Source organism: Stegastes partitus, unplaced genomic scaffold, assembly GCF_000690725.1.
Source record: "Stegastes partitus isolate 25-593 unplaced genomic scaffold, Stegastes_partitus-1.0.2 Scaffold64, whole genome shotgun sequence".
Classification (NCBI taxonomy): Eukaryota; Metazoa; Chordata; class Actinopteri; family Pomacentridae; genus Stegastes; species Stegastes partitus.
Window position 1 is genome coordinate 349,791 of NW_007577795.1, and position 15,908 is coordinate 365,698.

Below are 15,908 nucleotides of genomic sequence, written 5' to 3' on the forward strand. Positions count from 1 at the left end.
ACCAAGACTCCTTCTGAAGGAGTTACGAGCGTCAGCAGGTGAGATGGGAGAGACGGTGCATACAACAACTGCTGCCTGTTCTTCACAAGTCAAAGATTCTCGGGAAAGTGGCAAAGAGAAAGTCACTGTTGGAAAAAAGCTCATAATAAATCTCTAATAGTGTTTGCCAGAAGCATGCGGGAGACTCTGAAGGTAACTGGAAGAAGTTTTTGATCTAATGAGACTGAGGGAGTTCTTTTTTTGTGCCATCAGACAAGATACTTTGCTCGGTGGACATAAAACATTGCACATCATCACAAACACACCGTCCCCACCGTGAAGCATGGTGAAAACTGGATTTTAACTCCTTCAGAGGAGTCATCGGTGTCTTGGTGGCCTTCCTCACTCATGTCTTTCTTGCATAGTCACCAAGTTTTTGCCTGCTCTAGATTACATTAGGTAGTCACAAGTCCAATATTTCAATTTAGCTATCAAGAAGTGTGAATAAGTCAATGTAAAGACAACTCTAATCTCCAGAAGACTCTTTTTGAAACATGTGGAGTGGTGACGAGAAGCCTGAAGGGTATAAAGGTGAACACATGAACAGAAATACACCTCAAAACTCAAAAAGTGATGCAGAGTGAAGGAAAAAACAGAGATTGTACCTTTAAACTGATGCGGCTCCCCTGTTGTGTCTCCATGAAAGCAGCAACATTCATTTTCCACAAAAAAATAAAGTCTAGACTGAGAGAACAGATGGTTTTTAAAGGTCAAACACTGAGAGAACAACAAAAATATCAAACTTAGGCAAATAATAATGTTTAAATACATTTTATTTATTATGGTTGGAATATGTGCCAACACAGATAATTACAGAAAAGGCCATAGTCAGCCAGTAATATCACAGCACTACTGTTTCTGCTGAATCCCATCACTGACTTGATGGTTCGTGGTTTGGCAAGAACGGGAAAAATAAAAGGGCAAGAGTTGGTCTCTGATGTGAGCAGGCTGACAGGTAAAAAAAATAATAAATATTTGCATGTTTACAGAAAATTTCTATTGAAAAAAACACAAGCAGTGAGAACACATCCACACAAGTGTCTAAGACTGGAGAATACATCTGCTCCGAAACAGGAAATGTTTTTATTTTAGAAGTATTTAAGTTGCAAGAATGCATTAACCTTTTGTTCATGAGTAACAAAACACTCATCTTGTTTCACACAGATTCAATAATTTTATCAGACTGCAAAGTATTTAAACCTTGAACTACATTTAAGGCCAACCTAATGGCAAGTGGATGTCTTACTTAGAATTGGATTTTTCTCACATGACATGATAATGCAGAGAGGAAATTAGATTCTTTGTGCAACTGCTGAAAAATGTACCTGTATTTCAGCAGGTGTCAGAGTAATATTAATGTGTGTATGATAATGAATGGCATCTTGCACAGACATGTTGTCCAAACTCATGGTAAAAGTACATTTATGTAAACACAAGTAAACGGCTGGGCCTCATGAGCAGGCAAACAGTGGCACTAACAAAATCTGCAGTGAAAATTAGTCAGAAATGAATTTTCCCCTTCCTGCTGTAAACACAGAAAAAAACTTTAATTAGCAGTGTGTATGATTATAGCTATAACTCAAACCCATGATGGATGAATCTGGGATCACATTTAGAATTCACTGAGTAACCTTTTCTTCGAAGCACAAATGATAAACTTATAGGCTCAGTTTCCAAGAAAGGGGGTGCGTTCCATTCCCCATCATACCATACTGTATAATATGGCACAAAAAGGTTCTACTACATCTGGGACATCTGCGTTTTAGAGTATGCAAGCCAGCATGCTTCTCTTGACATTCCCGACCCACAATCCTCTCTGAATGACACGTCACACATGTCTCGTGCCTGTAAGCAGCATGTCCCGACTGTGTGCACACTGCATGCAACAGTATAACATTTGAAAGTAAAGCTACAAAGAAGGCGATTTGGAATGCATTAAGATTAGTCCTGGAACATTTTTTAGTGGAGATCTTGTTGAATTTTTCTTTAAGTCCAGGACTTATTGTATCTCTGAGAATCTGGCTAATAGAGTTTACCACCTGACACTGTGTCCAAATGTAACCCTACATACTATAGAAAGTATAGAAATTCATTTAAAACGTTTTTATATTTCATCACTCCGTACTTGTAAGAAACTAGACCGAACATGGATGGGTGCTGATTAAATTGCGATTTTTAACACTAATGTCAAGGTAAACCTCAACAGAAAGCAAAATGTTTGGTCAAAGAGTAAAAGGATAAAGTCACACACTGGCCTTCACCAAAACTTCCAAACACATCCTGATGCCTTCCTTAAGTTGCTACAACACCTTCTGCCAAACTATCTTCACTTACTTTTTCATACATTGCAATGTGGGACAACAGTGTCAATCGACATCATTTGGCCTTATTTGCATCCTATATTTTATTATGTGTGCATAATGGACACACAGCATTTCTTCCATCTTTTGTTTGATTGGCGTTTTAGCTCTAACAGAAGAGTAAATGTTACTTTAGGTAGAACTACTGCAGAATATATCGCCCATTCTGGAAATAGATGCAAAATAATAATAATCTTAAAAAAAAAAAAAAAGATGCACTGCAGTCTTGGGCGAATCCCAAATCATGAACAACCTGATGAAACAAATTCTTGATTGTTGTACCAATGATACGTGATTGATGGCCAATGATTCAAATCTTTCCTCACCATCACAGAGGATAAAACCAAAAGCTCTCAGCCTGTTTCTGTTGATGTATCTTACACCTGTTTCCAGGGACTGTACACATCAGGCTGCGTTTACTGTGAATTTGCGGACGTAATGGCATTTAATTGCACTTAAGCACTGCGCCTTTTACTGGCTGCATATAAAGACCTTGTCAAAGGAATTTATTTGAGTCGCTCAGCCCGTTTCGTTTGCCTCAGAATTCACCATTTGGCTCGTCTTTGGTGTTCGGTGCACTGCATTAATATTTTACTGATCTCAATAGGCAATTCAATGAAATGCATTAAATCTGTGAAGTACACAGTATTTGTTGTTTAAAAATAAGAACTTAGTGGTCACAATGTGAACAAAACCATAACTAACAATGTAAAACGTGTTGGTTTATGAGGGCTGTAATGCTTTTAACTGTCCGTTGTTTCTCTTATTCTGAAACAGCCGCTGAGTGAAGTGGACACCTGGACCTTGAGGACAATCTCATTCAGTGGCTTTTAGGCCTGTATGTGCAAAGGATGATAAAAGATGTGCAACTGAATTATACTCTAACTTAAACAGAAATGAACCTTGGTTCCTCCTGATGAGTTTCAGAATCTCCAAAAAAAAGATGTCAATACTTCATTCCTCTCTGTCACACTGCAGTGCTGCAGTTAATCCCCACCATCACCAGTTTAGAAATAACTGGACACAGACGTCGTAGCTCAGGAGAAAAAGAAAGTCAAATGTTGGGAGAAATCTTGCTATTACAGTGAAAACTGAAGTTTGCTGAGGTAATAAATTATACCACTGGATAAACAGGCACACATATGGGCAGTTACTCACAGGCAAAAACCTTAACATTCACTAGAGGGCTGTCAACGGTAAAGCACAAGACGGTTACTTGAGATACCATCATAGAAGCAGAACGCAACTCTGCCGACGTATTGCAGACTTGTGCTTTGATTTATTGTCTCTGATCCTTTGAATGGGGACTGTTCATCAGACTACTTTCCAACCTCCATCAGACTGTGATGCTCACTGAAGAAGCGAGAAAGAAAGCACAGATCTCTCAGAGCAGAGATTCAGTTCAAAGGATATAACCTCCTCCCGGTCGCGACGCGGTGCTGTTAAATAAAGAATTACTTACATGAAGTATGTAACATCGAGTGATTTGTTTTTCTTTGTCCATGTACATTAAATCCCCTTTACAGTGCATATGGACGTACTTGACCCTGAAGCCTTTGATAAGCGCTCAAGGTTTGGGATCAAACGTCCGGATCCACGGCGGTTGGACGGCTGGGGGACGTCACATGCGTCCCTGAGCCTGCTGAGCTCGTCTCTCCTCCAGACAGCGACAAACCCACATCGACACCACCTCCGCATTTCCATCGTTGTACTGTATGATGAAGGAATGATCCTGAAAAACACAAAGGTTAAATGATTTTTAGTTTGAAAGCGACTGACAGTGTAAGAATCACACATTTTCAGAAGAAAAATCGGTACAACTCCAACAAAAGTGAGTTGAATAAAAAAGTAGTTATGTGATAAATAAAGAAGGCTATGACACATTTTGAACTTGATGGCACGAAATGGGCCTGTCTATTAAATTAAGGTTTCACTAATAAGTTCTGATTAATTTTTTTTCCTGAAAGTTCCTTTTTAAATTTAGCCTTAACTGCACTGAGAAATCAAATTAGAAAACATACGTAAAACACAAAATTTAACCTTTATCACCTCCATTAAAAAAAAACAAAAAAAAAAACCTTTGGAGTCAATCGCAAATTGTACTTTTCATTTTCTATTTGAAAATTACATTTCATCTTTCGCTCTGCTGCCACTCATCGTGCTCCATATATATGACCTTCAGAATAGCTGTCATTTGGTAAAAATGAACTGAAGTGGCTGTTAAAACACAAGTAATGAGCTTTCACATAAAAGCTGAAAAAATATAACTGCTATTAAAAATGTTTATACCCATTCTACAATATTAATTTTATTATCAAACAGATTGGAGCCACAAACATTATTACATCTTTATGTGAAGTGTACGGTTTAGCGCTATTTGTATAATTATTCGAAATCATGATTCACGAAATAATGATAAAATACAAATAAACTCAACGGGAACGTCGTTAAATCCTCTTAAATATTAATGTCCAACAGATTTGGTTTTAAATACAAAATGTGTAAGCAATGGCTCGTCAGGGCAATTCAAAGAAATATCTTTGGACTTTAACGATCCGCATGAGTCATAACAGGTTGTGAAATGAGCTTTGAAATAAAAAAAAGAGCAGTGGCAGAAACAGACCACCTTTAAAGTGAAATGTTTTACACTTTTCCACAATACTCTTGAGTGCTTCTCATCACTGGAGCCAACAACTGAGCTCCTGAAAGCCCACAAACCGTCTGGTGATTGGTGGCTCATTGAGGTTTGTTAAATGCTGACAGCGTTTACTTGTTACTGCAGCAGGACTGAAACAGAGATGTCACATGTGATATCTCACTGACAGCAGTAGCCGGCCTCATCTGGCCGACAGCCCGGACCAGAGCCGGAGGTCACGGAGGTCACGGGGGGGGTTAAAGGTGAGAGGGGAGGAGGTTGTAAATGAGACAAATCAACTCGGGCTAACCATGAATTTTATTTGAGGTGTCTCGATGTCCAATTAGGTAAACGGCACTCTGGCCGGCCGGTTTAAATGAACTTGTCAACACTGATTCGAGCAATATCTGTCCTTAACAACAAGAGGCTGTCACTGTTGTACACTGTTAGCAGGAGTTCACTTAGGAGTGAGAAGATCAGTCGAAGAAAAAAGACAAACACTTTTGCGTGGCTAGTTCGTCACAATTAGAGCTCGACAAATGAATCGTCCAATCTGACATATTGGGCAACAATCTTAAAGCAGATAGATTGACACATGTATGTATGTATGTATGTATGTATGTATGTATGTATGTATGTATGTATGTATGTATGTATGTATGTCAGCTGACAACAAGAAATTACTGTGAAGAAGTGTCAAGCATACGTTTTGAGGTATTTAGAAACATTGCCACGACTGAACAGATTTAATTAATGCTAGCAGCATGTTGGCCAGTCACACAAAAATATCTCTTCTAGAGTTGTTGCTATTTTTTTTCTTGTGAATTAGCAATTTCTAAAACAGTTCTCACCTTCTTTTGTGCAAATCTTTGTGCAAAACAATTCCTCTTGTTACTATTTTGAGTGAACTCAGAATCTCCATCCTTCGCTTAGCTCCGCCCACTACGATTTTGATTGATTTAAAGAATCATTATAAACAATTCTTCCTCTACAGTACAGTGATAATGAGGTACAAGGAGACCGCTCTGTTAAGTGAGACTGCAAGGTTCAAATTTGTGTTTTTCAGAGAAATATCCATATGATTATCTGGTGGACTGAAAAAAAATCTACAGCAACTTAGTGCCATCTTCAGGCCGCAATGTTTTGGTTGTTATGGTGTAAAGCAAAAACTGTTAAGATATGAAGATGTTTACTGCAATTCCTACATGACCTCCCAGATTCACCAGTTAGTTTTACTGAACTGCTACAAACTAGACAAAGAACCAAGCAGTCATCCAGCTCAAACTTTGTATAATCCTGCCCCCTCACTGCTTCCAGGTGAGTCATTCAGAAACAGCAGCTGCCTCAAAGTCCACCAGGTACATTTATTTTCTAGAGCTGCTTCTGCTAACTCTAAAACATCTCAGTCATGAACAAAACACACCAAATACTCTTCTGTTGGCTACAAGACTGAACACAACAGTCTTCATGCACTCAAAGCATCTGAAAAACTGAAGGCCCAGTCGATTACTTTCACTTTAGATGGCAATTTCTCTACAACAATTTAAATTTTTTAGGGTTAGCACATTGTGCAGCTAATGTGGCTAGCATAACCATGAGCTTTGAGCATATGCCCCCAGCTTGTGCTTCAGTGCAACCTAAACTAAGCTGGAGTTTAAATCCGTCTGCTTCTCTCCTGCTCACTGTGCTCATATATACTGTATTTCAGTAAAACGGTGTTTTCATGTACATATTTTTCTGTTTCTGCTGTCAGACAAAACAAGAATGAAACAGTGACTGAAGTGCATTCCATAATGTCTACATGTTAACCAAGCAGCCAATTCTAAACTGCTGCTTTGCACCACTAAAATACGTGTTTTATAACCACAGCTTTGTCCCAATCGGGGCAAATAGAGACGTTTATGCAACCAGGTGAGTACACCACGAATAGATGATCCCATTTTAACAACATATTCTCATTAAACACAATCTTTTGAGACAACTTGCACATTCATACACAACTTTTTAAAGTATTTTACTGTGTTTTGCAGGGCCGTAAGTCAAAAACAAACCCGCAAATCTCGTCAATACAAGAACCAGATCTCCCTGAAACAATGACTTTAGTAGATTGACTTAAAATTGAGGCACAAAGTGACTCCAAGGTGATTAGTGTTGTTGTCAGCTGTTTCTTGTGGGGTCGTTGAATACCCCCCAGCAACACCCAAACTGGTGCAGACAATGTAAGATTAGCAACAAAGTAGGACAGACTGGTAGTGATGGTCCACTTTTTTCCTCCTGAGATCCATCTTATCTATTTGTGGTTACACAGGAAAATATGTTAAAACTGAAGATTGTGTTTATAAAAAATGAAATCACATGAAGGATGAACACAGTGAGGTTTTATCGGAGTCTCATGACTGCATTCAAAAATGTACTGAAATGAATCTGGTTTGCTGATGGTGTTCTGTTCTGTCTTTGCTGACCACCGGACATTCAATCACCACAGCAGTTTTATATTTAAAAGAAAATGGAAACACTTTCCAGTGTGCTCTAATCGTGCACAAACTGTAGAGATTGTTAAGGACTGGGGGGAGCCCCATCAATCCTGTTGTCCTTCTAATGGGCAGCTGGGGTTAACACAGTCTGAGGTTAATTACTCTCATATCAATGTGAGTATGTGTGTGTGTTAGTATGAGACGGGTGGACTGGACGCTCCTGGGTGCCCCTATGTGCTGAATACCCATCTCATCAATCATTCTTCCTTGCCTCAGTAGAGAGGGAGGGATACAGAAATAAAGAAGGAAGTCCTGAGTGATGTTTTTAAAATCAAGCTCTCCAACCTCTGCTCCCAAAATTAACCCTGACAGGCCGGAGACATCTGTTGGAATTTGACCTGGATGAAGGTGCTTGTCATGTCACGCTCACACAGCATAAATGCAAACATGCCAAAACACTAGAAACATTAAATCAGGCCAAACTCCCTCTACTCCATCTGCTAAATGTAATTTGCAACTTAAAGCTGAAACAGTGGGGAGCCTGCAGGATGAGCTGGAACAGTGCTGAACATGCTTGTAAAATAACAAATATATACCGTGATTTACATAACAGAACTGATACATGATTGAGAGTGAATGAGGTAGGAATCTGAATAAGATAAAAAGCTTGCAAGCATATATGAGAGACAGCAGAACAAAACTAAAGATTGTACATTTGATAGATAGATTGTGTGATATCATGGGAAGCTCAGGAAGACTGACTAAAATGTACCTTATGCTGACAATGTTTTGTCAACTATTTTTTCAAAGGTCATAAGAAATTTTGAATTTAAAGTTTAAAGCTGTCACAGATGAGAGGTCCTTACTGAACAAACACAAAAAGTAAAAATTTAAGCATCTATAGTCATGCTTTCTTAAAGCCTTTTATATAAATTTAAAAAAAAAAAAGTTCCTGCATATCCTTTGAGATGGAAACATTTTCCTTTCTGACATTGTGAACATTTAACTTTCCTGATTAAAAACTATTTCTGTAGAGTTCTCTAAATTTTTCCTCTCATGGTTGGCCAAAGTTTGTTTGTTTCTTCTTTATTTTATTTTTTCTATATCTTGTTTTGTTTCCAGCTTCTTCCACTCATTTGAATACAGTCATGTGTAATGTTGTTTATACCTTCTGACAACACTAGTCTGCGTAGTTAACTCGTCCTGAAGTAAGCCATGGAAAAACGCCAAGAGTTTGCTTCAAAGTTCCTTAGTTATTCAGAAATACAAATGTGACAACGGTGGAAATGGCACCTGCCTTTAATCCCATGACACAGTCGTAAACTACTACTACTACTACTACTACTACTACTACTACTACTACTACAAAATTACAAATGGTGGGTGCACATAGATTTTCTGTGCTGTATTTCTCAGGACATTGACAGAAATATCAAGAGTGTTTGAGCAAGTGAACTCACTCCAGAAGCTTTCAATTTCTTAAAAATCAGCAGGCTGCACAGACAATATCACGAGCCTTCCTTTAGACCACCACTTCCTAATACGTGACCCTTCATATTAAGCAACGTGTGACAACCAATATCCTCTCACGACTCCACCACCAAGAAACAAACATACAAGAATGCCAGGGAGGACAAAACAGCGTCATACGGCCGTAGACAAGTTTCCTCAAGTGATTTCCACCATATTATAAATACATCCACCGCTTCTCTCTCGCATACACATAATCATCTAATAATTAAATTACCTGCAACTTAAATTAAGTATGAAACCTGTAAGGGAAGAGTTATGAATACAGAGTGAATAACTACTCCTTAGTTAGGTCATTCAAGGTGTTTGACTTTCTGCAGTAGCAGCGCATGGACAGAGGTGAGACGGGGGGGAAGGACTCATTTAAAAGTTACATTAATCACCGTCTGGCCATATCAAACTGGGATAATCACCTGCAACTGCTCCGCTCAAATAGAAATGGCCTAAACCCAGGGGAAATTCTACCTAACTCTTTAATTGTTCGAAGCCTTTGAAGGGTCTGTTTAATCTAAGATTAATTTATGCGATTTTAAATAACTCTATGTATGATTAATACGCTCAGAAGAAATTAAAAGGAGTTTGAGGCAATTATAACAAGAGACTGGTCATCACCTCATTAGAATCGTGTTGGAAGAAACATGGTATGAGTGTCAGTGTGTGTGTGCGAGACAGAGAGAAGGGTGAAGAGGTAGATAGAATAACTAGGTCTTTACAGATTTGCATGCTAATCACCGGCTCCCTCTGGAAACTGGCTGGCATTGGTTGGTGTGTATGAATGCAGTGCGTGTGGGATCTCTGGCTAAATGTTAGTGCACAGGGAATGTAGAGAAACTTTCATATGGGGTGTTAGCAAACTAATAATCTACACATCGAATGCTACTTTAGAAACGATGTGCTGCTCTCTAGATATCCACCAAACAATGAGCCTCAACATTTGCCACCAAAATCGAAAAAAGCCAGTAAACACAAGAGCAAAGAGGAGAAAGAGCACCATGGTTCTCATGTTTTAGTCTCTAACCATGGACACAAAAAAGCAAACTGTCAGACACTTTCAAGAGGGAGCTTGGTTGTGTGTGACATTAAACACAAGTTGCAAACAAAACTAAGGAGAAATAAGACAAGTAGCCCACCATATATGTAGAACTGGTCATTGAAAACAGGGGAAAAATGGAGGAAGGGCAGAAATTGACTGCCTAAAGCCTACTTTTTTGGGGGTTCAAGTAACATTTTAGGAAACCCATTGATTGCTAATTATCATTTCATTAATAAAATGAACATTTAAAGGTAGAGTAAGCAATATCTACCCAATGCACTTTTTGTCAAACTCAGCGAATAAGTCCTTTTGATCCACTAGCTATCTGTTCTGAACGTACAGAGAATAAAAAATTGGGTTTTCGGATACAGTCTGGCGTCTGGAAATGGGAAACAAAGTAGCTGGGATGATCCACACAACATGACTCCAAAATAGGAAAGGAACGAAGACGGGGGATAATAAGGGCTATAAAGGTTAGAGGGATGGCAAATCTGGAACATGCTAACTATCTAAATATACCAACTAGCTAAATATCAACAGACTCCACCTTTAATTTTCAGTAAAAATATAAAGTTTATTTGAGCTAAAATACACTTTATTATCTAATTCTTTCTTGCCTCTGAACAAAAAGGTCAAATCAAGCATGTTTTGTTGTAAACAAGTGCTAAAATAGTTCTTTTTTTTTCTTTATACAAGATCTAAACATTGATTTATGTGTAATTCTGACTTCAACAATCTCGTTTAAAATGGCGTGACTGGAGAGCTGCCGCAGCACCACACTGTAGTCCCAGCACGTGTAAATGGGGTTTACGTCAAAGAAGACCCAGGGGTGAAATGTGAAAACATCTGGCGGGGAAGGTGCTGACAGAAAAGTTTAGGGAGGAAGAGACACCAGCGATTTGGGCTGAGTGGAGGTGCAATGATAAATAAGCATGCATGTGAAAATCCTTTTTGCACATGAAGCAATGTAAACATTAAGACGACTATTCCTCAGACAATAAAGCTGCTTTCAAAGTTTGAAGACACATCATTCACTTAAAGCATTACCTAAAAGAAACACACACATATAGACTATAAGATGTGTAATTTAGTCTGCATCTGTACACAACCCCTGATATGACCCATTTTTCTATGCTTGCAGCTACTTTCTTGAACCAAGATGTACACGTTGAACGTTTGACAAATTCTGTGGGTATACAGTGAGAACAAGGACTCTGAACCACAGCATGTCTCAGCTTATACATGTCTGTCATTAGATTTCTTTTAACAAACTAAAAATGAAATTACAGAAACGTACAAAGAATTCCTCTGCTTTTGTGAAACATCGAAAGCTAAGTTGAATACATTTTGTCTGAATGAATGAAAATAGAATTATTACATGAAGGACCAACCTAATACACAAAATGAATCTAAGCGTCAGTGGTGTTGATGTGGTTTGACACATCTAGTATGGATTAATATAAAAAGAAAGTCATAGTTATTTAAAAAACATCGACAGTTTTTAAATACTCGCACTGAAAGAGGCCAAAACTTGACCATCTGTGTGTTTCTGTGCGTCTAAGTCAAAACTAGATTTGTGGACAGTCGGAGAGAGGAGGGGGGTTGCTTTGTGAAAAACCGAGGGGCTCATCTGGTGTCTCTGGGGTTGAAAGGGGGCTATGAAATTTGTGTGTGTGCCCATGAATAGAAAAGCAGAATAGGAGGGATGCATTGACAAGGGTGCTAAAAGGCTGCGTGAAGGCTGCTGGCTGGGGAACGAGGGACGGTGAGGGAGAGGCAGAGGGGTGGGGGAGAAATGAAATGTCCATCAAATCACAATCAAACAATATAAGGGTGTGGGGATCATCTTTGTGGTTTTTCTTTACTCCTGCACACAAAGGCATAACAAAAATTCTGCACTATTTGCTCTGCAGATGAACTAAAACAATGTATTTTCTGCCTTTCTTGCCCTAAACCTTAATAAAGAAGCTGATAGGTGATGCACAGGCCGTGTATCGGAGGCAAAGGAGGAGGAGAGAGACAGCCTGTTCAGAATCAAAAGCAAGAAACCTCAGACAGGACGGGTCATCACCAAATACCTGCAGCCAACGTCCTGGTAGCGAGCCAATGGAAAGTCTCCTCGACTGACCCACGTCAGTAGCTTATGATGACAGGATAGGGTGTCCACAATGAAAGATGCATTAGTATGGGGAGAGAAAAACACACTCACTTTCCTCTCTGATGGCTCGTCATGTGATTCTGTACAGAAGAAAAAAGATCTCTTCTGATACGAGTCAAGTATTGAGCTCAGACAGCTCAGTTAGATATTTCTTCCTGATTAAATAGCGTCTAATAAAGTGACAGCCAACTGGGCTCAGATGAACTCAACACTTCCATTAATGACAAGGCTTTTGATAAAATATAAAAAGAAGCCCGAGATGAAACATGCTATGATTTAGTGATGTATAAATAACGTTTTTCTGAATATCAAAGTGTAAGTGATTGATTTATTTGTCACCATAAACTCACAGGGAGAAAATTATCAGAAATTATTCACAATGACTAATTTCACAGTTAAAAGCCTAAAAGAGCTAAAAAACACAAAATATGTGTCAAATAATTTGCCTGTGTGACGCTTTTGTAGACTGTGGTCAAAAGGACGAGATACCCAGTGGAGCTTTTGATCACTAGTACAGCTCCCTGGACTGACTGTGTTATGCACAAAGGTAGTCTGTGCAAAAGTGACAAAATTAAATTTAAAAGCATACACAAAACCCATTTGTCTGGTCTAAAGGATGCACAAAATGCAAAATGTGCGTTGTTGAGTGAACTCTAAATGTAAACAACTTTTGTGTTTATGAGAAAACTGCACCTCATACAAGGTCTAACATGGATGCTATCTGTAGTGGTTATTACAATTCTAAAGTACAAAACTAATGTTAGAGTTCATTAGTTAGTTTTAATTAAACTGGGTTTTCAAGTACCTAAGTTTTCCTAATGTTAACCCTCGCCTCACAAAATATTGTCAGACCACGGTGCAAGCTGCCACTAGATGTGTGTTTGAATCCATCTTTCCTATGCAGGTATAACTGGAGCAAAACAACAACAGTGGGACATGTTGCTGTAGAAAACAGTTAGGTGCTGTTGTTGTTTTTTGGTTAGGCACCACGGGACGCCTAAACAAGTTCATGTGATTTGTCATCTGAGCTCTGAACAGTGGCTGTCCGAGGGTCTACGGATGCACATGTTACTTTTGCAACAGATTTTACAGAGCTATGTGGTTCAACAGTGAGAGCACTAACAACTTGTCACTCGCTTGCAAAAATACGGCATTTGAGATTCTTGGAGGCACATCAAGCAGTTGCTGACTTGTGTTTGAAGAAAGGCCCAAGAAAAAAAATGTACTTATTAGAAAATATTCTACAGTTAAGCAACTCTCATCACATGAACTCACAGGCCGATTCAGGGATGCACACATTTTGCCGATGACTTCATTGTTTCATACAGATGATTGTGATTTGCATCATATTCACTGTGACATCAGTAGCAAAGACATGCGTTTCTTAATTTGTGATTTGAAAAACATGCCTGATCCACCTGCAGGAAGAATTTGAGAAAATGTGACTGTGGTGTGAAGGTTTTTATTTGTTGAAGAGAAAAGGAATCTACAAGAGACATTTTTTGTGACTTCCAATTTACTGATATTGGTGTGTGACTACTATCTGCAACATCAGATTCCTCTGTCACTGATGCTCAGCTGCTTTGCTCCAATAATACCTTCAGTTTCTGCACACTGGGTTTTGAAAAAGATGCATTAAAAACCAATACAATTTAGGATTTTATGAACAATTTATGGCATTCGTCATGGTGCCAAGTGAATATGCATGTGCTTTCGTGCTGATGTTTAAAAGCTCTTGTTGCAGCGCACTGTATACTAAGTAAATGAGGACACTTAATGCTAGTTTTGCTCTCATTAAAGTTCCTGTTCTGTTAGCTCTGCTCTACTCTTTATTTCTTTGGTACTTTCCCGGGTCTCTCTTCCTCTAGTCATGTTGGGAACATAGCATGACCCCAAGAAACAGCTTTTCCCTTCACGGTGTGTCTCAGTTGGGTAAAATGACAAAACCAAACTCAATAGGATAAAATAATGTTAGTATGAGCAAAGCATCAAGTCCATGTAGTTGGAACAGACTGCATCAGCCTTCAGGGACAGAACCCATCGTGAGCAGGCGTGCAATCAAACAGCAGCCCTTTAAAGAACGTCTAATGGGATAAAATCCCTGTGACAACAATGACGTCAATAAAAGCTACACCAGTGATTAGACAAACCACATGCTGAAACCTGACGAGCAAACTAGAGCTACTCAGTGAGTTTGTACGGTCATAAAACAACATTATTTGCTCAGTGTCTACACTATTGTGCGATTTCCCACATTACCCTCCACAGATAAAAAGTGGGAGCAAATGGTGGCACTTTCTGTAGCAGAAAGAGAGAGAGAGGAGAAAGGGGGAGCGGTGACTCGGTGCATTAACATACAGATAGAATAGGTAAAGAGTTTTAATGTACTCAGGAGGCTGAGGGAACCGAGAGGCTGAGTGAGAGGTGGGGAGGAAAGAGGGAACGAGGAAGAGGAAAGAGAGAAAGACAATCAGCAGGCTGGTGCCACAAAGGCAGGCATCCATGACCTTATATCTCAGTTCATCACGGGGCTGGGAAGGAAATGAAAGGCCTACAGGAGGACAAAATATAGGTAAAGGAAAGACGAGCAGGATGGAGGAAAGAGGGAGTCAAAAATAGAAGGAGAGAACTGTGAAAATTTGAAAAAGAGCACAGGGATCACCATGAATATGAAAGAAGTAGGGCAGAGTAGGAATATGGAGGAGAGTGAGAAAAAGGAAACATTGACAGGAACAGGGATGGAAATAAAGCCATGTCAGCTACAATGGACCGAAGCCTCCAGAAAAACAGAAGGAAGAAAAAGCAGCAGATGAAAAAGAAAGCCAGGTATAGTGATGAACAGACAGAAATACAAATGGGATTACTTGTTGTCAAAGGTGGCCCTTATGCAAGATGTTGCCCAAATACATGACTGAAGACAAAACCATTCAGTTCATTTGCTGTCTGAGCTCCTCTCTGCAGTAAGGACAATAATGCTGCACAATTGTTTTTCATGTTTTTCTAGGGTTTTCAATTCATCCTAATACCCCAGTTAAAATCACCAACACCTGACACGTCAAGCTTTGTCACACTTTTGATTGATTTCATTTGTGCACCAAAGACAGTGAAGAAAATAATTATTTTTAAAATATAAAGACAATGTAAAAAATAATCGGGTTTATTTTCTGGCTTTACATTAAATTTGTTTGCCTGTGGAGTTTGTGTTTAGATGTGTGACCAGGTCTGCAATTAACGATTGTTCTTGTCTTTAATTAATCTATTTGTTATTTATCTTCTAGATTAATCAAGTGGCTGTTTGGTCTATAAAATGTCAGCAAATGGTTAAAAATGTGTTCCCTAAAGCCTAAGATGACGTCCTCGAGTGTCTTATTTTGTCCAAAACCCAAAGATATTCAGTTAACTGTCATACAAGAGCAATGAAACCAGAAAATATTCACATTTTAGAAGCTGGAATTAGAGGCTTTAAACTTAAAAAATAAAATCATTCAAACATCTTAATTGATTATCATAATAGTTGGCAATCAATTTAATAGTTGACAACTAATCGATTAACTAATGCAGCTCTAGTGCACAACAAATTTGTTAAATACTTTAAAATCTATTATTTACTTAGATTGTTGGAAATTGGGGCATTCCTTGTGTGCTCGTCCACATGTATGTAGGTCCTGCATAAATAAAA

At 38.8% G+C, this 15,908-nt stretch overlaps 1 protein-coding gene across 1 annotated transcript in view; it reads right to left on the reverse strand.

Moving 5' to 3' along the window:
- Positions 1-794: 794 nt before the first annotated feature.
- map2k5 (mitogen-activated protein kinase kinase 5) overlaps positions 795-15,908 on the reverse strand; it is a 67,060-nt gene continuing 51,946 nt past the window's right edge. Inside the window, exon 22 of the mRNA XM_008276050.1 lies at positions 795-4,131. Within this exon, the coding sequence (XP_008274272.1) occupies positions 4,021-4,131 (111 nt within the window). The 3' untranslated portion in view covers positions 795-4,020. The remainder of the gene's footprint in view (positions 4,132-15,908) is intronic.